General features: G+C 40.6%; 1 protein-coding gene across 2 annotated transcripts in view; it reads right to left on the bottom strand.

Annotated features, from left to right (window-relative positions):
• The window catches only part of LVRN (laeverin), a 195,003-nt gene that overhangs the window by 123,104 nt on the left and 46,513 nt on the right, over positions 1–25,386 (bottom strand). For both annotated transcript variants that reach the window (XM_030193509.1, XM_030193510.1), the window contains exons 3-6: positions 24,092–24,231; positions 20,965–21,091; positions 19,573–19,727; positions 1,643–1,756 (exon numbers count right to left, since the gene is read on the bottom strand). In XM_030193509.1, the coding sequence (XP_030049369.1) occupies positions 1,643–1,756; positions 19,573–19,727; positions 20,965–21,091; positions 24,092–24,231 (536 nt within the window). The remainder of the gene's footprint in view (positions 1–1,642; positions 1,757–19,572; positions 19,728–20,964; positions 21,092–24,091; positions 24,232–25,386) is intronic.

Genomic DNA, 25,386 nt, shown 5'->3' with positions numbered 1-25,386 from the left:
TGGTCGTCGAATGGAGGGCAGTTTGGGCCGTTCACACGTGTGCCCTGGGTCGAAGCGTCCGCCAATCGGGGTCCTTGGGGGAGTCTGCGGATCCAACTCTGGTCCGCTGTCTATCCGCCGTCTGTCTCGGCAGTCGTGCGGGAGCAGCTACTAAATGCAGCCTCCGAAAGTGGAGATCTCCGATGTTGTCCGGAGGAGCTCCTCACTGCACGTCTTATCAGTCGGCCATCTTATCTCTTGGATATATTTTATCAGATTATGGTCAGTCTTAAGGGTTCTTTTGTTGGGCCTAGGGACTTGTGCACTATTTTCAATGATAACTTTTTAAATGCTCCATAGCTGGCAAAATGGGTGCTGCTACTGTGGGGGTGGAGTCATAGATAGTGAACTGCCCTTAAGGTTGGCACTGTATGAGTACCGGAACCTTTTTTTCCTACAAAAAAAGCACTGACTATTATGGTGTCAAAGCATATTAGTCATCAAAATACAAAGACAGCCAATATAAGAGCTCAACATTAAATAATCATAATCCTTCTCTGCTTCAGTTATTTAGCATAAATATTAGGAATGGGTCATAACAGTCTGTTTACACAACCATCTTGCTTTCTAGTAGTAGGTAGATCAATTCCATGGAATCAAACATTCATTCTAAAATCCATTATCCAGGAGGCTGGGGTAAAATGGAGCGCAATGCAAAAAAACTGTCAAAAAAGAGGAGCAATATCCTACAAGTGGGCATTCTCTACGGCTGGTAACTGGGTTATATCCTCAACAGCACAGGTCAAAATAACTGGATAGATTCGATGAGCCAATTGGTCGTTATCTGCCGTTACTAAGACAAATCCAGAAAAGCTTTTAAAGCAATTTTCATTATTGCCAAAACTGTGTGTTTCATATTGTTTTCTCTCATTCTAAATTATAGAGCATTTGCCTTTTCCTTGTCAATCCCACTATGTGCTGCACAAATCTTTGAAAAATTGCCTCCATAAAGATATCACCTACAATTTAGTTTTGACCTTTATTTCAATATAATCCTGTGAAAGAAGGGCATGAAAGAAGCCACTAGTTTACATTAGCCAGGGAAGTACAAATTAGGTGCATACATCACTCAGATTTGAAACAACTTCTGTGAGTTGGAAACATTGGCATCTCAAAAATGCTATTGGAAATTAGAAAAAGAAATCAAAATGCGTAGTGCTGATCCAAATGTGTCTATTGATCATACAAAGAACCTATGAAACTATAACCCACACATTTCAGAAAAACATGATAAAGCAAAAATGTTGTTCATTGATTTCAAATGCAAGTTGATCAATAAAAATAGAAAATATGTATAATGTAGGTCACATACAGTATAGAATCTGGCTAAATGTTATACAGGTGATATATTACATAAGTCAATGGTCTACTCAGATTTTAATCTTAGCTACCTACTTCAAAGGAACACAATTCACAGATCATCACGTTTCTGTAGGGTGTCCAAATTAATTCTGATGAGAAGTAAATGAGTAAATAATTGTACTATAATCAAGCCAACAAAAGGAAACACTAGCATTACTTGAACCATTTGACTCAGCTACCTATATTTTCAGATACTATATAAAAATTAGCTTGTTATAATAATTCACATTCGATCACTTACCAGCTTTAGCCTAGGATCAATGTAGCTAGCACCTAAATATTCTGTATAAGTTGCAAATCCTTCATTAAGCCATATGTCATTCCACCACTTCATGGTAACAAGGTTTCCAAACCACTTAAATAGAGAATAAAAGAGAGTGAAAAAAAGTCTTTAGATTGAAAATTTTGATCAGCTAATTTCACTTTTTATTTAAAGGTTAAAGAAAGGTCTGTCAACATTATAACAAAAGGAGAGAAGGAACAGCGGTCTTCCACAGTAAACAAAGAGAAACCAAAAGGAATGGGGTTACCCCTCAGCCACTTAAGAGGGTCTATCCCGATCATAGCTCAGCTCCACCTGCACCTGCCGCTTCTGCTCTACACTAGCACCCTCCTCCCACCAACTGGGTCACAACCACCTCTGGGTGTGTCTCCCACTCTCAAATAATCCCCAGTGATTTCTAAGTTACTGGGGCCACACTCCTAGTGGTCTCACAGTTCCCAGAAAGCACTCACAGACCCAACACACAAACCACCAGGATTCTTTTATCAGTCCAGACAGGCAGAGGCGATAAACTGAAAATTGTTTATTGCTTTAAAATATTGAGCAATAAACAGAAAAAGTGCAATCAGCAAACAATAACAGGTAAGTGAAATATGGATCAACTATAAAACGATCTAAACATGTGTTTACTTTCTAAAAAGTACCTGGGGAGATCAGGAAATATGCTGCTCACAGATTATCAAACATAACGGATCAAAGGGAAGAGATCTATCTCTCTCTTCTCCCGGGATGCGACTGGAGAAAATGCCAGTGAAATCATGAAAATGAGTTCCTGGGCCAATCAGAGCCCAGAACAAAAATCTTTGAACGTATACTATAGACTAGCTTTCCAAAAGGCTTAAACAAAGAAAAGAGCCTTGGTTCTGCAGCAGCTTCAAAATATAAATATGTACCACCTGCTGGCCAAACTAGAGAAATACACTTCAGGAAATAATTAAGACAGTTTTACAGGATTAAAAAAACCACTGTTCAGTCACAGTGATGTTTCAAGGATGACAGTCCAAAGGTTTCATCCTTAGAACATTACACTTCTACTCCTTTTGGTTTCTCTATCAACATTATACCCATTTGGGGATTTTAATGATTATTATACAAGCCTAATCTCTTCCAGATAACAGAAATGAAATCAAAGAAATTATTTTTTTTTAATCAACATTTTCACTCATCTTACTAGAAAAACAATTTTACAACTGGGCACCTCCATTTAGGTGCCCTGAGGAGCCTATTTTGTAATGCTACCAGAGTCTAACAATTACATGCCTGCAGTTACACTAGCCATAAGCCTGGCCTAACCATGGTTGGGTAAACCAAACAAGGGCACAAGTAATTTACAATGGTCTATAAATTACGTGAATAACTGGGAGCCCTGCCCATGTTCCACCCACGTTTATGCTCCCTTCTATTTATATGCTGTGTAAGTTAGGCACTGGTATAGGAAACAAGTAACAACCAAGGTGATGAGGGAAAGTAGCCAAGGAGACATGGAGGGGCATTTTCGAAAGGGGCATCCAAGTTTCGATTCGTCCCGATCCAGGGGCGGGGAAACCCGTATTTTCAAAACAAGATGGACGTCCATCTTTCGTTTCGAAAATACCGTCAGGAACGTCCAAATCCTTAAATTTTGCCATCCCTAGACATGGTCGTTTCTGATTTTTTCGGCGATTTTTAAAACCAAAGACGTCCATCTCAGAAATGACCAAATGCAAGCCATTTGGTCGTGGGAGGAGCCAGCATTTGTAATGTACTGGTCCCCCTGACATGCCAGGACACCAACCGGGCACCCTAGGGGGAACTGCAGTGGACTTCATAAAATGCTCCCAGGTGTATAGCTCCCTTACCTTGTGTGCTGAGCCCCCCAAAACCCACTACCTCCAACTGTACACCACTACCATAGCCCTTATTTATTTATTGCATTTGTATCCCACATTTTCCCACCTATTTGCAGGCTCAATGTGGCTTACAAAAACCTGTTATGGCATCACCATTCCAGGAGACAAATACAGTTGGTGTTACAACAGGATAATGGACGAGGAAAAAGGAGCTAAACAAAGTTATAGAAAGATAACTCTCAGAATAAGGTGTTGTGGTGTACTGTAATGGTTAAGCTATGGATTCTCATTGTAGGCCTTGTTGAAGAGATAGGTTTTCAGAGATTTGCGAAAGTTAGTTATTTCGTTAATCGTTTTCAAGTCAGTTGGTAGTGCATTCCATATGCGTGAAGGGGGGAACCTAGATGTGGGTACAGTGGGTTTTGGAGGGCTCGCTGTTTCCTCCACAAACGTAATAGGTGGGGGGGGGGGGGGAGTGGTGTTGGGTCCACCTCTCTGAAGTGCACTCACCCACTAAAACTGCTCCAGGGACTGGCATACTGCTGTGATGGACCTCAGTATGACATCTGAGGCTGGCATAGAGGATGGCACAAAATATTTTTACAGATTTTTTTTGAGGGTGGGAGGGGGTTAGTGATCACTGGGGGAGTAATGGGAGATCATCCTCGATTCTCTCCGGTGGTCATGTGGTCATTTCAGGCACCTTTTTGTGCCTTAGTCGTAACAAAAACAGGTCCGGGTGAAAACGTCCAAGTGCTCGTCAGGGACGTCCTTCTCTTTTCCATTATGGGCCAAGGACGTCCATGTGTTAGGCACGCAAATTATATTTGAAATTGCTCCAAATTATATGCAGGGACTAATACATTTATCAGAATAGAATGTTAAATCACAATCTTGGGGATTTTTGACTCATTTCCCTAAATGCAGTAAGGTTGTCTATAAGGTTATCCATTCATCCCAGTTTTCCTATCAGGCTGCTAAACGGTGAATCAATTGCCTTTAAAAAGCAGGTGTCAGTAAAGTTATGTACTATTTTACAAATTCCTGATTTACCCCTTGTATGATGTTGTTATGTATTTGTTTTTCCTTTGAAGTTTTGATTTCCTATACTGACTATCCGATTAATTGAATTCTGTACATTGTATTTTTATCTGACTGTAAGCCACATTGAACTTCATGGCTAATGTGGGATACAAATGTCAATTAATGTAATGTAATTAAGATAAGCTATGCTGCTCATGCAGAATTATATATAATATTGTTTTAAAGAGTTAGTTGGGAGTTTTATTATTAAAGCAGGGTTGGGATGGAGATGCCCATCTTTATATAGGTATATGATGTTTTCAAGAAATGCTTTATTTGACAATCCAGTTTTATCATGTAAGAGTATGTATTAACTTGTATTACTTATCACTAAAATTTTATTTGGTGAGAATGAGGTAGTTAATAATATTACAACTAAGGACTTCTGGCATAACAATAATTTATTGTACTTCTTTATTAAATTTTGGAATTAAAAATGAATAATATAATGAAATAAATAAATGCATACATACACAGTACATATTAATAAAATAGCATCTTTCATATAACCACCATCCGGCCAAAGAGAAGCATTTTTGATACTTTCTAGATGATTATCAGGCTTATTTTCGAAAGAGAAGGACGCCCATCTTTCGACACAAATCGGGAGATGGGCGTCCTTCACCCAGGGTCGCCCAAATTGGCATAATCAAAAGCTGATTTTGGGCATCCTCAACTGCTTTCCGTCGCGGGGACGACCAACGCTCACGGGGGCGTATCGGAAGCATAGCAAAGGCGGGACTGGGGCGTGCCTAACACATGGGCGTTCTCGACCTATAATGGATAAAAGAAGGGCGTCCCTGACGAGCACTTGGTCTTTACTTGGTCCATTTTTTCTTACGACAAAGACTCAAAAAGGTGCCCGAACTGACCAGATGACCACCGGAGGGAATCGGGGATGACCTCCCCTTACTCCCCCAGTGGTCACCAACCCCCTCCCACCCTAAAAAAAAAACTTTAAAATTATTTTTTGCCAGCCTCAAATGTCATACCCAGCTCCCTGACAGCAGTATGCAGGTCCCTGGAGCAGTTTTAGTGGGTGCAGTGCACTTCAGGCAGGCGGACCCAGGCCCACCTCCCCCCCACCTATTACACTTGTAGTGGTAAATGTGAGCCCTCCAAAACCCACCACAAACCCACTGTACCCACATCTAGGTGCCCCCTTCACTCGTAAGGGCTATGGTAGTGGTGTACAGTTGTGGGTTTGGGGGGGGGGGTTGGGGGGTCAGGACACAAGGTAAGGGAGCTATGTACCTGGGAGCAATTTCTAAAGTTCACTGCAGTGCCCCCTAGGGTGCCCAGTTGGTGTCCTGGCATGTCAGGGGGACCAGTGCACTACGAATGCTGGCTCCTCTCACGACCAAAGGGCTTGCATTTGGTCATTTCTGAGATGGGCGTCTTTGGTTTCCATTATCGCCGAAAATCAGAAACGAACAAGTCTAGGGATGACCATCTCTAAGGATGACCTAAATGTCAAGATTTAGGCGTCCCCCACTGTATTATCGAAACGAAAGATGGACGTCCATCTTGTTTCCCCTCCACTGGGACATTTTGCGAGGTCGTCCTCAGCAAAACATAGGCGCCCCTTTCGATTATGCCGCTCCATGTAAACCCCAGGTATGTTAATGCTGAAATTGAACACTCTTGCTTGATTTATCTTCATTAGATGCTTTGATTCAGTTGTTTTGTTTTGTGTGTGTGTGTGGGGGGGGGGGGGGGGGGGGGGTTTAACTGATTCTTTCCTTTTCTTTCATCTCTTCTGGTTTTCTGCCTGTTTCTTGCCCTGCACTGCATATCTTCTATGTGTGAATGGCAAATATTTGTGCCTGCTTTGGAGAATTTATTATTTAGCTAGGGGGCCTTTCCCCGCATCATGGACATTGGGCTTTTCTTTTCAGAAGTGGTAAGTCAAGTTCTATGGATGATGGTGAAGGAATACATAAAACATAATAAAACAGTTTTACATAAATATTGTTACTATTTTTTGCAAGTCTTTGGGGAGTGGTTTCACTAGTTTGGCATTGGCGCTTTTGGCATGTTCTGAAAGTTACAGGTATTTCTTTCTCCTTTCTATTTTTAGTTCTGACTGTGGTGTAAACCACTCTGATGTTTTTATGAAGGGAAGTAAACAGAAGGGTCAATAATTGTTACAGTCTTAGGGAAATGAATAGGGAGCTCCAATAGGGCTTCCTGTAATCTGACTGTGGTAGCAGTGATCGTTCTTTATTCTTTTATTTTTTAAATTTATTTTTTAGGATTTATTTACCACCTTTTTGAAAGAATTCACTCAAGGCAGTGTACAGTAAGAATAGATCAAAAACATAAGTAATAGGCAATTACAGCAATAAAAATATTCAAAAACAATACGAAGTATGACATGGTATACTACTTACAATGTCAACACAATACATAATAGAGCATTATAATTGATAGTGAAGGGTAAAGCAAAGAAGTAACATATAAGTACATAAGAAAGTAGATAAGAAAGTAGGAAGAGTTAGAAGTAAGGTGATTGATTTAAAGAAAGTTGCACATGATGTCAGAGAGCTGGTTAAATATTATCTCAATAGTCTACCTACAACAGTTTTTTCTTTTCCTATATGGCCTTACACTGACTTATCTGCCCTTTATCTGTATTCTGTCCTCTCTAAATTTCAGGAAATCTTACTTTTCTCAGACACCTCAAAACAAGTTACAATACAAAAAATAAGGATTACAAAATTCAAAAGAAATAAAAACTAAATAAAATGGCATACAATAGCATATTATTTACTAGTTCCTAGGACCACAGGGTTAATAATAGCCAGACTCTAGGCTTACTGACCACAAGACTGTTCATACAGCCATACTTCACTCTTTCAGAACAAGAGATAACTCATTTCCATATATCCAGAGACAACAGTTCCAAGACAGCAATCTGGCAAAGCCTGCTATGATGCCCTGAGATTTCTTCCAAGCATACAGTGTGATAATATGTCCACCAGCTATGTCAGAGCCGTTGTTTGTGGACATTTAAAATGATTGATAACGTTTCACTGGTAACCAGCAGAGCTCATTCATCTCAATGCTGGGCCAGAAGACGACATTTATGTAACAGCTCTTTGAGGCAGTGGTTTCTATTTGCATCTGATCTCATTTGCAACTCTCTTAACTAGTTCCTTATTTCTTTACTTTTTTTTTATCTATTTATCTATATGTTCCATCTTTGCTTATACACTTTGCTATCTATTAAAATGTTTATTGTGTAGGCATTATAATGTAACGTACTGTGCCATACTTTGAATTGTTTGAATATTTTACTGCTGTAATTACTACTACTACTTAACATTTCTAGAGCGCTACTAGGGTTACGCAGCGCTGTACAGTTTAACAAAGGACAGTCCCTGCTCAATGGAGCTTACAATCTAAAGGTAATTGTCTATTGCTTATGTTTGACTTATTCTTGCTGTACACCACTTTGAGTGAATTCCTTCAAAAAGGTGGTAAATAAATCCTAATAAATAAATAAAATAAAATGAATAAATCTGTTCAAATTTTCCAGACTGCTGGCACAGCAAGTCATGACATCAGTTGGGAGAAGGCATTCATAAGGCACCATGATTATAAGCCAAAATACTTACTAGAAATAAGAAGAATCAAATACCCTACAGATATCAGGAAAAGCAGCAACCAAAAAGAAATCATCCCTCTCCAGCCACCAGCAAAAATACATTTTATAAACACCAGCAACACAAATGTTTTAAAATTCTCCTGCAAAAAGTAAAAGCTCTTTCACTATTCCCAGGTGTGCATGGTCATTCTTCAGTTCTAGGTGCACAGTGATGTCAGCTTTCTTCTCCTGCTCTGAGGTGCTGAAGCTGTGCCAACTCCAGAAGAGTCCTTCTTCTGGAGTTGGCATAGTCCATCAGGATAACTGTGGGAAGGACTAGCAGTTATCCTGATGGGTCCTCATATGAATTGCTGAAAACCTCTGACCACATTTTGGAAAAAACTGCTCCAAAGAAATTCCAAAGGAATCCTCCCTTTTAACGCTAATCCTTTGAAAAAAATCTGACATCTATTTTTTTACAATTGAAAAATTCTCCCCCCCCCCCCCTCCTTTATCTCTCTTTTTCTCTGTTGTTTTCTTTTTAGATTCTCATTACATTACATTTGGAATTTATATCCAACTAACACCTTTTCAGTTCCAAGCAGCTTACAAACATGTTAAATCAGAACATTTCTCTGAGAATTACATTGAATTGCTTTGGAGACAGGCAAAGGTTTGATTATATTACATGTTTCTTAAATAAGAAAGTTTTATCTTTTTTCAAAACATGAGGTAGGATTGTGAAGGGGAAAACGATCTGGCAATGTCTTTCCAGAATCTGGCTGCTTGAACAGCAAGAGATTTGTCAAAGAGCGCCAGTCTCTTCTTGCCCTTAGATGAGGGGAAAGTGAATAAAAGTTAGGGGCTTCTTGTCTCCTGGTTCTTGCAGGGGTTGAGAAGCAGAAGTGAGCTAGTAGATAGCTAGGGATAGTGTTTTTAAAAAGGAAGCATGCTAATTTGAAGGACACTCTCACCTCGATGGGTAGCCAGTGTAATTTGATGTAAAAAGGGGAGATGCTGTCATATTTTTATAGCCCAAAAATTAATATGACTGCCATATTTTGGATGGTTTGAGGTCTCTTAAGTAAGGTTTTTGTGCAGCCCAAGTACATTGAGTTGAAGTAATAGAGAGATGATAGTACTAATGCAGGCACCAGCCATTTAGAATGATTGGTTTCAAAGTACTTTCGAATGGTAAGGAGCTTTCTTATTAGGAAGAAGCATTTATTGATTAAGGTGTTAACTTGTGCTTCCAGGGAAAGAATGCTAGGATATTGATTGTTGGGAAAGGATAAAGTTGACTGAATTTATGGTGATCATCTTAGGGATTTGTTCTGGTTTTGAGTTAAAACATAAAAATGTGGGTTTTTTTCTGTATTGAGTTTCAATTTATAAGCATGCATCCATTTTTCTAATAGGTTGATACATTGTTGGACCTTGGATACTTCTATTTTGCTAGTTGATTAGGTGGGGATTAACACTGAGATGTGATCAGCGTAGATGTAGTGGAGAAAGCCATTACTTTCCAGATGTGAGCTTAGGGAGCAGAGTAGGACATTAAACAGTACTGGAGAGAGAGGGGAGCCCTGTGGGACCCCACATCTATTTCTCCAGTTCGGGGATAAGTCTGTGTGCAGTTTGACCCTGTACGATCTGCTTTCCAGGAAGCCTCTGAACCACTTTAATACAGTTCCAGTGATTCCCATATCCTCGAGGTTCTGTAGCAGAAGAGTGTAGTCTACTAGGTTGAATGCTGAGGACAAATCAAATTGGAGTAGCAGTGTGCTTTTTCATTTAGTAGTAGTCAGACGTGGTCCAACATGGAACACAGAACTGGTTCTGTACTAAAAAGCGCTTGGAATCTGGATTGGAATGCTGGAAGGATATCGTGTAGGTCCAAGTAATAGTCAAGCTGTAGAGTCACCACATTCCCTCCATTGGTTTAGTAAAGATTGAAATGGAGGCCACCAGTCTATAGATAAAAACTATTTGTCTGGTTGATTGGTGTGATGATGATTTCAGCTAAGCTTTGAGGAAAGATTCCTTGTGACAAATTCTGTTCGATCCATGAGTGGACATTAGCACTGAATGATGGCGGGACTGCATTCATTAAGTAGGGAGGGCAGATATCTAGTATGCAATGAGTGAACATAATAGTTTGATATAGGTAGACCACTGTGTAGTGTCAAATTCTTTCCAGGTTCTGTTTGCAGGGATGTCTTCTTTATGAGATAGGAATGTTGGTGAATCAAAATCTTTGTCAGTGGCAGGGGAGAGACCATCTGTGAGCTTACTGACCTTGTCTTGGAAGTATATGGCTAGTTGGTTTGCTGTGGGAAGTTTTTCTATCGCCAGGTCTCCAGGTATTGAAGGTGTAGTAAGCGAGTTGACAATGGAGAATAGTTTTGTATTGCGTCCCTCTTTTTGAATCAGCTTTGAGTAGTATTTTTTCCTGGCTAAGGTTGTAGCTATTTTGTAGATATAAACTGCCGCTCACCAATTGGCCCTATGTCAGTCAGATCTGTCTTTATTCCATTTGTGTTCTAGTTTTCTGCATTCTCATTTTAGTTTCAATAGGTCTGGGGTGAACCATCTATTGCTCTTTTGTACCAGCTTAGTTTTGGAGTGGAGTGGTGCAATTTCATTCAAAGTCTCGAGGCCAGTTTTAGGCCAGTCGGTTTCCAAGTCGACTATTCCTTCTCCAGGTAAGCTTGGTAGTACAGCATTCCAGAAAATGTTGGGTTCTATTCTCCATCTGGATGTAATGTGTTGTTGTTGTTGTTACAGGTTGGGAATTTTCTTAAAGTGGTTCCAATTAATTGTGAAAGAACATCTATAGTGATTGGACCATAATAATTCTTCCCAGTATATCTCTGACAATCTGATATCAGGGTTCATGTGTCCATTGTCGCTGAAGGTGAATAGATCTAATTGGTGGCGTTAGTGTGAGTTGGCAAAGGGGAAGGTATCATGCAGTTCAGAGAAGACAGAAATGCGTAGAGATTGTTCCTGCTAGTGTATGACAAATTTTCAAAGTGGACATTAATGTCTCCTAGTAATAGATTGTAAGGGCTATCTATGGGAGTTTTTTAAAATGAATTTGCAGAATTGAGGATACAGTTTAAACCACTTGTTGGGGGGGAGAGGCTGTAGCACAATATGCACGTTAAATAGTCTTGTGACGAAAAGTGTTTGAGACGGCAAGCGAGGATCTCTAAGTCTGGAGTTAGAGATGAGTCAGTGAGAGAAACATTGAATATTTCCTTGTATGAGGCCACTCCCCTTTTTCCTTTTCAGGTCAGTGTAATAGTTTTGTATCCCACAGGGGTTAGTTCTTTGATTCGAGGGTCTTCTTTAGAGAGTAACCAGGTCTCTGTCAGAAAGAAGCATCCCGGCTGATGTTCTTCTAGCCAGTCTCTAAGGAGTGGTATTTTGTTGCCCACTGATCTAATATCGATAGTAACAAGGAGTGGGGATAGTGGAGGAATTGCAAGTTTTTTGTCGTATTTGTTTGAGGGAACGGCCCGGATTCTTTGATTTCAGACAGGATTTGTTTTTGTGTGTACTGAAGCGTTTGTATTTGGGAGGACATTGTAGGATTTCAATAGGGTGAGGTAGAATTTGCATACAGTCAATCAAGTTGGTGGTAGGCAGACCCCAAATAGAAGGGTATGGATGGGCTGGAAGGGGGTTGTAGATGTATGCTAAGTATTGTAGTTCTATAATCCACTCTTCGATTCCCAGGAAGGGTAACTTGTTGGTGAGTTGCAACTCAAGTCCGGGAAGCAGCAGAACTGGAACTTGCACATGAGCCAACTTGCAGTTGCCAGTAAGCTCATCCCAGCCATAAATGTTGCTACTTGCCTGGCACTACTCATTCCAAACATTTTCTCTTTATATTGGGGTCAGGAAAGCTACTTTGTCATCATCATGCTTGCCCAATGTGATTCAAAACATCACTTGCTGTGTGCTCACAGGGCTAACCCTACACACATCCCAGTAACTGTGACTCCTTGAGGGGCCTAATATTCGAAAGGGACGCCCAAGTTTTGCTGAGGACGTCCTTGCAAAACACCCCAGTGAAGGGGCGGGGAAACCCGTATTATTGAAACAAGATGGACGTCCATCTTTCATTTCAATAATACGGTCTGGGATGCCCAAATCTTGACATTTAGGTCGTCCTTAGAGATGGTCGTCCCTAGACTTGTTCGTTTCTGATTTTTGGCGATAATGGAAACCAAAGATGCCCATCGCAGAAATGACCAAATGCAAGCCCTTTGGTCGTGGGAGCAGCCAGCATTCGTAGTGCACTGGTCCTCCTGACATGCCAGGACACCAACCGGGCACCCTAGGGGACACTGCACTGGACTTCAGAAATTGCTCCCAGGTACATAGCTCCCTTACCTTGTGTGCTGATCCCCCAACCCCCCTACCCACAACTGTACACCACTACCATAGCCCTTACGAGTGAAGGGGGCACCTAGATGTGGGTACAGTGGGTTTGTGGTGGGTTTTGGAGGGCTCACATTTACCACTACAAGTGTAATAGGTGGGGGGGGGGGGGGGGGAGGTGGGCCTGGGTCCGCCTGCCTGAAGTGCACTGCACCCACTAAAACTGCTCCAGGGACCTGCACACTGCTGTGATGGACCTGAGTATGACATTTGAGGCTGGCACAAAATATTGTTAAAGATGTTTTTTGAGGGTGGGAGGGAGTTAGTGACCACTGGGGGAGTAAGGGGAAGTGATCCTCAATTCTCTCCGGTAGTCATTTGGTCAGTTCGGGCACCTTTTTGTGGCATGGTCATAAGAAAAACAGGAGCAGGTAAAGTCGTCCAAGTGCTCGTCAGGGACGCCTTTTTTTTCATTATGGGTCGAGGACGCCCGTGTGTTAGGCTCACCCAAGTCCTGCCTTCGCTACGCCTCCGACACCCCCCCCCTCCCCGTGAACTTTGGTCATCCCCACGACGGGCGATCTGTGTCGAAAGATGGGCGTTCTTCTCTTTCAAAAATGAGCCTGCTTGTTTCCTGTGCACTTCCCCACACTCCTGTTGTGACCATATCTGAACATTAAACCCTCAATCTTCTTATGGATCCTGTTGTTATAATATTACATTAAAAGGTCCACATTTAAGAGGTGTACACCATCAGCCTATACATACTGGGACAATTTTCAGCTATTAAATCATGTGTAATGACAGAGCCCTTGAGGATGAATAGGAATTGATTGAATTCATAAGATTAAAAAAAAACTGATGATACGATGCAACAATTCCCTATGCCAAACTTTGAGGAATTCTGCAGGAATAAATAATCTGCACAGAAAAGCCATTATTAAGATGGACTTGGTGACAATCCACTGCTTATTTCTAGGCTAAGCAGCATGAAATCTGTTTTATTGTTCTGGGATCTTGCCAGGTACTTGTGACCTGGATTGGCCAGGATACTGAGCTTGATGGACCTTCGGTTTGTTCCAATATGGCAATGCTTATTTTCTTATGTTCTTAAAGTAATGCAGCCTTTCTGCATCTTTTTGATGAGCCCCAGACTGAGTGTGGATGTTATCTTGTTGTCCTCCTCCCCATCCTCAAATGGAGGATCACTGCCCAGAAGCAGCTTGTGACTTATGCCTTGGAGAATTAGTTTAGTTTAGTTTATTTAAACTTAATATACCGCCTTTCCTACAACCAAAGCAGTTTACAGATGACTATAAAATAATACACATAAGAAAAAAAAAAGAAGAGGGACACCAACTCGAAAGAAAAGGGAAATTAGTAAAGTTAAGAACCCCCCCCCCCCCCCCCCCAGAACAGATGAGATTAAAAGAACAGCATACAGCTGCCATGAGTATAACCCAACTCAAGGGTCAGAGGAAAACAGGTCTAGCCAATGTAGCAGAGATCACATGGGCAAATGATACAATATATGACTTGATCACTATCACAATTTGTAAAATACTTCAAATAAAATATTTTTGAAGGATGTGGTATTGTCACATATGATGCTCAAATTAAATATTGACAAAATTTATAATGACCACAAGGATTGTGTTGGCCCACATCACTTAAAGGCTATCCTCGTTTTAACAACTCATCCATATTGTTACTATGACGACAGGCAAACTTGGGAGGTTCACAAAACACAGGATGGATTCCTACTACATGCCAATATTTAAATAGCAATCTCTTGACATGAAAGAGCTCTGTGTATAAGGAAGCACACATGCCAAGGTATTCTGTTATTGTTCAGATTGAGATGTGAATAACCAAGATCTTTGTGCTTGCAAAGTCCGTTTATATGCATTTTTGACAACTCTATGGGGATAACCCCTCTGGAGAAATCTAGAACACAAATGTGCAGCCTGTTCCTTATAATCCTCCGTAGAGGTACACAAGCATCTATGACGCAAGAATTGGCCCACAGGGATGCCATTCTTAAGGGCTCTTGCATGGAAACTTGAATAATGGAGTAAAGTATTCCAATCAGTATCCTTTCTATAAACCTTTGTAAAGAATACATTATCTGAAGACATGTCTATTAATATCCAAAAAATTAATGTCATTCTTACTGTACTAAAAAGTGAACTTAATATTAGAATCCACCTCATTTATATATTCAAGAAAAGCATTTAATTCTTGCAAAGAGCCCTGTCATTGTCAAGAGATTTATATTAAAATATTGGCATGTATTAGGAATCCACCCTGTGTTTTGTGAACCTCCCAAGTTTGCATATTGTCATAGTAATAATATGTATGAGTTGTTAAAACAAGGACAGCCTTTAAGTGACCTGGGCAAACACAATCCTTGTGGTCATTGTAAATTTTGTCAATATTCAATTTCAACATCATATGTGACAATACCATTCTTCAAAAATATATTGCATCATTTGCTCATGTAACCTCTACCACATTGGCCAGACGCACAGGAGAACTAAACAACGCACTGCCGAGCATTTAAGCAACGTTAGATTACATAAACATGAAACGCCCCTAGTAGCCCATTGGGAACAGGAGGGGATGTGTCAAAAGCTCTTCTACAATGTGAACAAAAATTAATTTATTAATGGGGAAAGGTGGCCCCTGTGGGTTTGAACAATGAAGTGGAATGGTTGTTTTAAGTTATTTAACTTAATTAGGGGAGTTTGAGGATGGTTTTCTATTTGTCATTGCGATTAACAGCATGAGCATGATTTTTCAATAATTACAAAGGTACTGTTGCATTTTCAGAATTAGTGATGTCATAAATAAGAACAGTGCAGCCAGTTTCACAGAAGTTCCCAGCATGTGAGGGTACAGGCACACTGTGTCCGCAGTTCACCACAGTTTGTGATGCACATTGATAATGGTGGTAGCCTCTGACTGAGAGTGTTGTTCGCCTCTGGTAAGCCACCAAACTGTTATATTCAGTTTCAATTGTATTAGGAGTAATATTGTTAGAAGGGGTGATTGGTAATTTTAAAAAGTTTATAGTGAATATTCACAAGGTATATTTGTCAGGCTTTGTTTGTTTGTTTGTAGGGCAAGTAAAAGTGTCTTCCTGAGGAAGCAAGAGGTGAAATACAGAAGCTATACTGAGGACATGGATATGGATAAAGGAAGAGCTTTTTCATATCTGCTTTATCCCATTGTGTTTTCTGCAAGTGAAGGATCTTCTCTCCCCTTAGGTTGAAAAAGTTTGAATGATATTTTTTCATTTGACTTGGCTTTTTGGATATAGAATATCAGAACTAACTTCATCATTATCTGTTTATCTTCAAAGAATACGGAAGGATTATATTTGTTGACAATATGGTTGTGTTATATGGAAGAGGACGAAGTCACCTATAATTACAACAATATAGGGGTAGATTCTACATATGGTGCCTGAAAAATCCAAGCAGTAAAAAAAATACACCTAGGCGTATTCTTTAAAGTATGCCTAAATTTGATAGAATAGGCGTAAATTTCCATGCGTTATATGGAATAACGCTGAGCACCTCTACATGACCAAATTTGGTCGCATCCATTTAGGTCATGCTTTACTTGGCGTAAATCCTGACGCCTATATTAGGCGCAGCAGGCATATTGTATAATAGTGTGCATAGATTTTAGAAACGCCCATTCCACACACATAACCACACTCCATTATCAACTGTGCGACTTGGAATTTACATGCAGCACATTTCAGAATATGTTTGGCAAGTTGTGCCGTAAATCGTAATTAATGCCATTAGTGGTGATAATTGCTTGTAACATCCAATTGACAACACTAATCTAGTTTACCAATTATGTCATGCGCATTGTTATAGAACACGCTTCAATTTTCATGCAGAATTTAAAGCACAATATATAGAATTTGGGGAATAATGCCAAGGTGTATATCAATGATTTGTGGACATTCATTCAATGGTCTGTGAACTGTCATCTTTGATTAATAATTCATATGTGGTCTGGGTGAGGACAGTTTCTTCATACTTGTATTTAATGGATTGTACTAAGAAATTTGTGTACATTTATTAAATGAAGTTAACAAATTATTTAAAACATATACTGGCGTCGTACATTACTTGCTTAGGTTATTGCATCTGGTATATTGAATTTCAGCTATCCCAGTATATCTATGACCTATAGCTAAAAGTTAGGTGCCACAATCTGATGCTAAGTTTGTGTTCTATAACAGCAGAGTCACAGACTGAATCTGTTATAGAATACTAGTATAAGTACACAGTTATGTTTCAAGTTTCATATTTATTCAAGTTATTTACTATCCCGCCCATTACATAGGTATCAATGCGGCTTACAGACTAAGACAGAGGAAAGAGGGGGGCGACATGCGGCATGAATTCAAAGATGGGGGAAAAGGGGAGAACTACAATGATGAGAGAGCAAGAGGGGAGGAGAAAACACATTAGGACAATTGTGCAATCTGATTTTGCAACCCACAGGGTGTGGTCTCAAGTATAAGCTTCAGTAAAAAGAAAGGCTTTCAGTTTGGACTTGAACTGTTGTAATAAGGATTTTAGCCTTAGGTGGCTCGGCAGCTGAGTCCAAACTGTGGTGCATAAATAAAACTATTCTATATAAGGTAATGGAAAATAGTCAGAACATACAGACACGCCCATGTGTGCCATTTATAGAATAGGGGTATAAGTCTGTTACACGCACAACAGCAAATTACCGCTACATAGTGCTGGCTAATGCCAATTACTGGTATTTATCACCAATTTAGTGCCAATTAGTTAGTTACACGCACAACTGACCCTAATCTATGTCTGTGTGTCCACCTAAATTTGGATGCCATTTATTGAATTTGGGGCACTGTACTCTTTCAGTACTTGTACCTCCCCCTGGAGATAGTTCATCAGGCATACAGAGGACAAGAAAAATTCTGTCACTGGATTGAAAATGAGCTTAGGTCTCTGCTCTCTAACAGCCGCCACTCTTTCCCTTTTTCACCCTCCATTCAGAAAGATACTGTGGATGGGGCTCAGGATGAGCCAAATTGAGTCTTTGGCCTGTGTTTGAGGGGCCCTTTTACTAAAGAGTTGGTGCATGGCAACAAGCTTGCCGTGCACCAGTGGCGTTCCTAGGGTGGCTGACACCCAGGGCGGATTGCCGATGCGCCCCCCCCCCCCCCCCCCCGGGATGCAGCGCGACCCCCCCCACCCCCCGGTGAAAGGACACCTCCCCTGGCGAAAGGACACCCCCCCGGGTGCCTTTTTACCTGCTGGGGGGTGCCGCGCGTCTGTCGGCTTTGCTCGTTCCATGCTCCCTCTGCCCTGGAACAGGAAGTAATCTGTTCCGGGGCAGAGGGAGCACAGAACAAGCGGAGCAGACAGGCGCGCGGCACCCCCCCCCAGCGGCATGCACCCGGGGCAGACCCCCCCCCCCCCTTGGTACGCCACTGCCGTGCACCAATCTGGAACAACCGCTGGGATATCATAGGAGCCCAATAGCCTGGCAGTAGTACCCACCCCCAGTGTGCGCCATTTCTGATGGTAGCGCAGCCCCCCCCCCCCTTTACTGCAGCTTGGTAAAAGGACCCCTGAGTGCCTTTAAGATTGAGGCCTTTCCTCCTCATAGCAGAAAAAAACAGGAGACCACCAATTGAAGACCAGAGTAGTACGTAGAGGTTTTTATTGCACCAAAGAAATACTATGCCTGATATGGCCATAGGAGAAGCTACAGGAATTGTCTAGATTCTATTTGCCAATGGGTGCTAGTTCTAGAGGGAAGTGTGCATTTCTTCATCTCCCTTTAGTCATTGCCCCTGACGCAGTCTTTGTAGGCGAAATCTGACAAAATCTGGGCAAAATATTTTTTGGTGCAATAAAAGTCTTTAACTACTACTCCAGTCTTCGTTTGGTGGTCTGCTGTTTTTTTTCTGCTGATCCAAGCATCACAGATCCCTGCCTCTGCTTTGATCCTCTTCTTTCTTCATATACAAGTCAAACCTTCATTATGTGACCATGACAAGGTAGCTAGACAGGTGGGGAGGCCGGGAGGAGAGAAGGTCTCAGACATCTAAATATATATGATATTCATATTGATTTATGTTTGTATACCCTAATGAAAAGTTTTGAGCTCACTAAAATGTTAAAAAGGTAACCAGATGATGGTTATTTAACAGTTTAGAGCCTTAATTCTGTTTTGCAGTTTGTGTGGCTGAATGCATTGTTCCCCTCCCTCTCCCCCTTACAATTTGAGGATACAGGGGACTTAGGAAAGCGTGTGACACTCGGACTACAGGTTTTTGAAGTCATTACTGGGAGAACTTTGGGACACTGCACTGGGAGCTGATATAAGTATGATATACTGTGGGGAAACAGTGAAACCAGGTCAAGCAGTAAATGTAAAGAAACAGAAACAAGAGTATTAAGAACATATTGGGTTCTGCTTATTATTTTAATGCTATTTACTACTGTAGGTGTACCCAGTTTTCATCATATGCATCTTCTTTATATTTCTTCAACTTGAAACCACTCATTATTTACAGGGCCTGGTATCCAGCTAGTGGTGGGCAGCATGTTTGCCGTCTGCCACTGGCGTTAAACCCGGACATTCAATACCAAGCTGTGTCCGGTGACCGGCACTGAATATTGAGGTTTATTTTGGCCACTGAAAAGTTAACCGATATTCAGCACTAACCAGTTAACTATTCAGTGGCCAAAGATAGGCCTGATATTTAAGCGGCCTATTTTGACTGCTTAACATAGCCGGTTTGGCGCTGAATATCCGCGCCTAACCGGCTATGTTGCACGATATAGCCGGTTAGCAGTTAGCTGCTAACCGGGATATTCAGCAGGAAATAGAAATAGTTTTTAATATTAGGGCAATATTTAAGAGTGTGCCTGCTATTATTGAAAAATTATATCTATAGATATAGATATATAGGACATTTTACCACATGCCTGGTGTCCTATCTCATGTGAAATAATTAAGCAAATCAAGGCCTTTGTATTTGAGAATTTCTGGCTTGGGTTATACACCAGTGATGTTTCCTGGAAAGTCATCAGTCCCCAGTTTTCCATTGCACCTGCTCCAAAGTTAGGAAGCGCAACGATATCTAAATTGATTTAAAGAAACAAATAAAATTAGACAAGTTGTAACTTGGGAAATCTCAAATGCACAGTTGAGTCATCCAATTTTAAACTGAAGTAAAATTAATACATCTGAAAATGATTCCCCTGTTCTCCTTTTCTTCCATGTTTGATCACAGTCAAATTTTGGACCAAATTAAAAATAAATAAATAAATAAATTTTAAAATATGTGAAAACAAATAGAAATGTAACACAAAGTAAATTTTAAATTACTGAAGAAATGTTTGTCTTCCCAAACTCATTCTCTATAATTAAAACTTCATTGTATTAAGCTGTATATTAAGCAATTAAATCAAATCAAATCTACTCCAAAATATCTTATGTTTTAACTCCATGAAGGGATTGTACCATTCAAAAACTAGTCACAAATCTATTAAGCTAATCCAAACATTTGTCACAAATTTGTGATAATTTATGTTGTCCAAATATAGTATGGTTGAGTAAATACCAAACGAATAATTAGTTCCTCAGAAGCTATTAATTTACCTAAAAGCTAAGAGCCTCCTCTGCTGTTTCTGAGGCTGGCTGGGTCTGGGGATCCTACAGAGGCAGCATTCACAGCTTCTCGAGAATGGACAGACCCAGCCATAGTGCTAAAATGACATCTACTGTCTAGCTCAAGAAAGCAATTTTGCCAGCTTCCAGGGCTTAGTCTGTGGCTTTCTCCTACAGGATTGCTACTGTGATGACTGAACTGGATAGGAGGAGGAGAAACAAAAAATGGGAAAACCTTCAGCTAGCTGGAAATGAAAGTTTTGGTACCTTAGTGTAGGACAGGTTCTGACTGAGCTAGAAAATCCTAAAGGAACAGGGGGAAGTTGATGATTTCAGCAATCATACAACAAACAAAATAGCCCTCAACCTGGCAAGGGCTAGACGTCCCCCCCCCCCCCCCCCAAAAAAAAAAGTGTTCCTATATACCTATTGCTGACATGCCAGTTTTCATTACAGTTCTCATTTATGTCCTTGGTGACAATACATTGACATAGGTGACGGCACTTTCTGCTTTGAGAGAAAAAGGAATATCAAATTGGTGTCAATCTGGAGTCTAATGTTAATTAAAACAAGAGTCTGTTAACTGAGCTGACACTAGGACCAAAAAGGTTTACCAGTTTGTGGGGCAGTCATTTACTGTATTTGAGTTTTGAGGGTGCGGTATAATTCACTCTGAAGAGGAAAAAGAAAAGCAAGTTGTTCCTTACCTGTTTTTGTAAGTGGGTAACTCACATTTAGTAGCTCTTCCAAATACAAAAAGATTGGGCCTGTGATGTTTAAAGCAAAATCAACAGATCCAATTTTCACAACCTCCTTCCGAGCCCAGATACGTATCTAGGATAATGTGATAAGGCAATCCTTTAGACAAAGTGCTCAAACATTTATACAATACAAGAAGAAAAAGTGGGGAGGGGACCTGAAAATAGAAATTACACTGACTTCTCAGTAGCATAAATTCTGCCTAAGGAGCCCCAGCAGTGCAAGGAAGGGCCCCTGTCAGCTAATGAGGATCCACCCCTGGCCTGAGGTAATCTGTAGAGGAAAAAATATTAATTCCCCTCCCCCACCCAGCCCCAAAGGAACAGTATATGTTTCCCTTTGCCTCGCCTTTCTAACCCTACCCCCTGCATGGGTTTCTTGTTACCAAGGGAAAATATATAGGGAGGCAAGGTCTGTAATTGGGTATCAGCTCAAAGGCCATATGTTGAGTTTCTTAGGCATCTTTTGCTAAAATGATAGGATCAATATTCAGAAGGAATCATCCCACACTCAGATCAAAAGAATATGCCTTCCCTAGACTGTGCTTTGGAAAACTCTCTAAATCACATGTAAATCGTGACACCACTCTTGCTCCACCCAAACTCTGTCCCAAAGCACATCTGCACAAAAGTCATATAAAAGTATGTATCTTCTTGTCACCTTGCATTTTAATGTTTGTACCACCTGGGGTGATTTATTACATTTAATGCGTAAGAGAAATTCATAACACTACCTTTCCCAAGCACTCTTCTCTGGAGGTCTCTGTGAAATTTGAACTTTGTGGCCAGAATTTGAATTTACTTAATATAGTCCTTAGCTACTGATTACATGACACTAGATGGGAAGTCAAACATTTGTAACGGGACTGTCTTCCACTGTAGCAAATATTAGATAGGGATTTGTCTACTAGAGGGTATTAAGCCCTAATGCACATTTAGCGCATGTGAAAACATTTACCGCAAAGTGTGTTAAAGTGTTTTGTTTGTGTGCTCTAAGCATGTAGTATTTATTTTTTTGTAAGTATAGTCTATAGGGGGTGTGTCAGGGCGGAGAATGGGCATGGAAGCGCTATCCAGCTAGCATGTTCCAATTATTGTGTGCTAACTGGTTAGCACATCCTTAACACAGGAGCTCTTAGCACCTCCCAAATAGGAGGTGGTAAGAGCTTCCCTGTCGATTTTTTCCAAGTTATGCATGCTAATGTGAACATTAACACATGACCTGAGAGAGAAATACTGGAAATTGCCCTACTTCCTGGACACACTAGAAATAAGCGTAGTGCATGACACAGGCTGATCTATGCTTCTTAACAAAGCCCCTGATTCATATGGGTTTACAGTAGAATATTATAGCATCTTCTCCAATAAATTAAATTGTGACAAGCCTTTCAATTGATTTTGGACAATAGAGGGGAGGGCGTAAAGGCTCATTTATGGATGCTAGAATAATTGAAGTTCTAAAACGGGGAAGGATCCCCAATATCCAAGTGATTACAGACTAATTTCACACAGAGTCAAATATATGCCAAGGTATTGTTCATAGAGAATATAGGTTCTTGAAATCCAGAATGGCCTCGGATAGAGGCTTTTCAGTAACATTATGTCATTGGCTTCTACCCAAAGTGAACTATGGTTGTGACATGGAAAAGGCCTTTGATCGCACTGAATGGTCTTATTTAAAATGCAACACAGGTTCACAATGGGTCCTAGGTTTCTACGCACGATATAAATATTATATATTCAAACTACAGCCCTTATTATTTTTAAGTCACTTAAGCACCTACATTTGTTTTTAATTAAAATAGATGCCTTCTTATTCTCTCAGCCTAGATACCCTGTTATAAAATTCCCCTTTTAGTTCACACTAATCATTTTAGCATGCATGCACATCTTTTCTCATGACAAATTTAAGCTGTTAGTCGCTTACCTTCTGCTCCCGCCTACCTTAGCAAGCTCTTCATTCTCTACTCTCCAGGTCACTCCCTTCGTTCCGCAGGCGAGAATCTACTGTGTCTTCCTTCCTTCCCTCTCTTCTCTTCATCTTACTAGTTCCCATGAGACTGCCTTCAGTTATCTTGGCCCTAAGCCAGTGGTTCCCAAACCTGGTCCTGAAGGCACCCCAGCCAGTCAGGTTTTTAGGATATCCACAATGAATATTCATGAGAGACATTTACATGTACTGCCTTCACATCTCTTTCATGAATATTCATTGTGGATGACTCCAAGACCAGGTTTGGGAACCACTGCCCTACACTGTGGAACTCCCTCCCCTCCTCCCTCAGACTTGACCCCTTGCTCTGCTCTTTCAAAGCCCTCCTGAAAACTTTCCTTTTCTGAGGCATTTGGTTCTAATCAATCCTGACCTCTCATTTCGTTTTAGGCCCCCCCCCCCCTCCGGTTCTGGCTCTTTCACCACTTTCCTAACCTAATTTTATTTTTGTAAAACGCATAGTCGCCACTGATGGCTCCCTTCGCAAAGTATCAAGTGTGGAAAAATAAATACTATATTGTTTTAGCATTCAGTTAACAAAATGAAAAACAGCACATCCTTAATATATATTTGGTCAAAAAGGTAACTTACTGTAGAAATAAGGCCATCAGACGGAGTGGTACAGCCAAAGTATATGCAAGTTAATACTGGATGGGATTGCAGCTAGCAGTACCATGCTTAAAAATTAAAAGCCAAAATAAAATAGTGCAATTACAAATCAAACCATCAGCTTACTCCTAGTGTGGGACTTTTACATGCATATTCCCCCATTCCAGGAAATTATCATCAAGAAGATTTTAAAAAATTGCAGCACACACACTTCCTTAAGGTCTGTACTTGTAAAAGGTGTTAGAGAGAAATGTGGTATATGCTTTTCAGCAAAGAGGTGTTTGACTGGAGAGGGGAAATGTGGAATAAAAATAATCACAAGTAACTTGAATCAAACCACAATGCACTGTAGCATCAGTTGGAGCATGATCCATCTCATGAGGAAGCTGTCAAGCCATTACAAAATGACATTTTATAAACACAGTATGCAGTAAAGCATAATTTAAAGACAGTAATTCCATTAAATTAGATTCTTACCTCATTTCCCCGTATGGTTCTGCTGACGTAATCAAAGTCACAAACTACAAAAGCAGTTATATAAGTTGACATTTTCAGTGTGGTGTTAAACGTAGTGACAGTCCATTTACTTCCATTTGTGTCTTCCCATTCAGATGTAGCTAGAGTAAATTCATTTTAATAAAGAAAAAACAGTCACATCTAGGTTTTTATAGTACAAAAACATCCTGTAGAGGATTTGGAACCCCGTTTACTGAACCACTTTAAGTGCAAATATTATGCGCAATAAGTACAAAGCCCCCTCAATAAATATTTGGAGCATTTCTGGCACCTGGAGAAAGCATGTTACTAATGTGGGACAGATGGCTGTTAATGCCTAGTGGCATGGCTGCTATACTTCTAGAAATGTAGTGAACTGTTCCATGGTATCTGCTGCTTTAACACCACCTGCATTAATTGCAAGGCATAAATTTTCACCTTAAGAGGATTATCTATTAAGCTGTGGTAAGGGTTTACCAAAAAGATCAGCAAAGTCCCACGAGACAATCAGCAATCCACAAAGAAGTGGGAATGGAAGAAGGCTAAATGAACCGATCAATAACGTTAAAAAATGTATTGCTCTGGTGTGTATGAAAAAAAATACAAAATTAACATAAAATCAATGTATAAATCACGTGTATAAAACAGTTAGTGCACGGATAATGAAGGAGCCCTTACTGCCTATAGAAAAGGTGGTGGCAAGTGCTCCCACAGTAATCTTTATAAGTGCAAACACAGAAGAAACACAGTGGGAACGACCCAACGGGTGAAACAGGATTTCATCAAGGATGTGTTTTATTCAACAACTAGTAAAAAAGCCCCGTTTCTGATGCAAATGAAACGGGGGGGGGGGGGGGGGGGGGGGGGCTAGCAAGGTTTTCTTCAGAGTGTGCATGTGGGAGTGTCCCTGCCCTCTGCCCTCTCTCCCTCCCCCTCCCCCTCCCCCCTCCAAGTCCAGTCCTTCAGTGTTAAGTTTCCTGCTGTGCTGTGTTTGTGTTACAGAGAGAGTGAGGGCATCTCTCTCCTCCCCCTTCTGAGTCCTTCACTGTTACAGAGAGAAGGATTTCGTGCTGTGCTGTTTTCCTTCACTCAGGGGAAACCGGATATCTCTGGCGCTTCACACTTCCAGCTGGAGGCTTCATAGAACGTTGGGGTTGCCTTTTATATATATAGATGATGTACAATGCACATATGCTCAACACAGGCCATGTTTCGGCATCAACACCTTCATCAGAAGTCCTAAAAAAAAAATAGGATAGACAACAACAATACAACCA

This window comes from Microcaecilia unicolor, chromosome 2 (assembly GCF_901765095.1).
Source record: "Microcaecilia unicolor chromosome 2, aMicUni1.1, whole genome shotgun sequence".
In the NCBI taxonomy this organism is placed as follows: domain Eukaryota; kingdom Metazoa; phylum Chordata; class Amphibia; order Gymnophiona; family Siphonopidae; genus Microcaecilia; species Microcaecilia unicolor.
The sequence above is the reverse complement of the archived record's forward strand: the minus strand, read 5'-3'. Positions and strand labels throughout refer to the sequence as shown.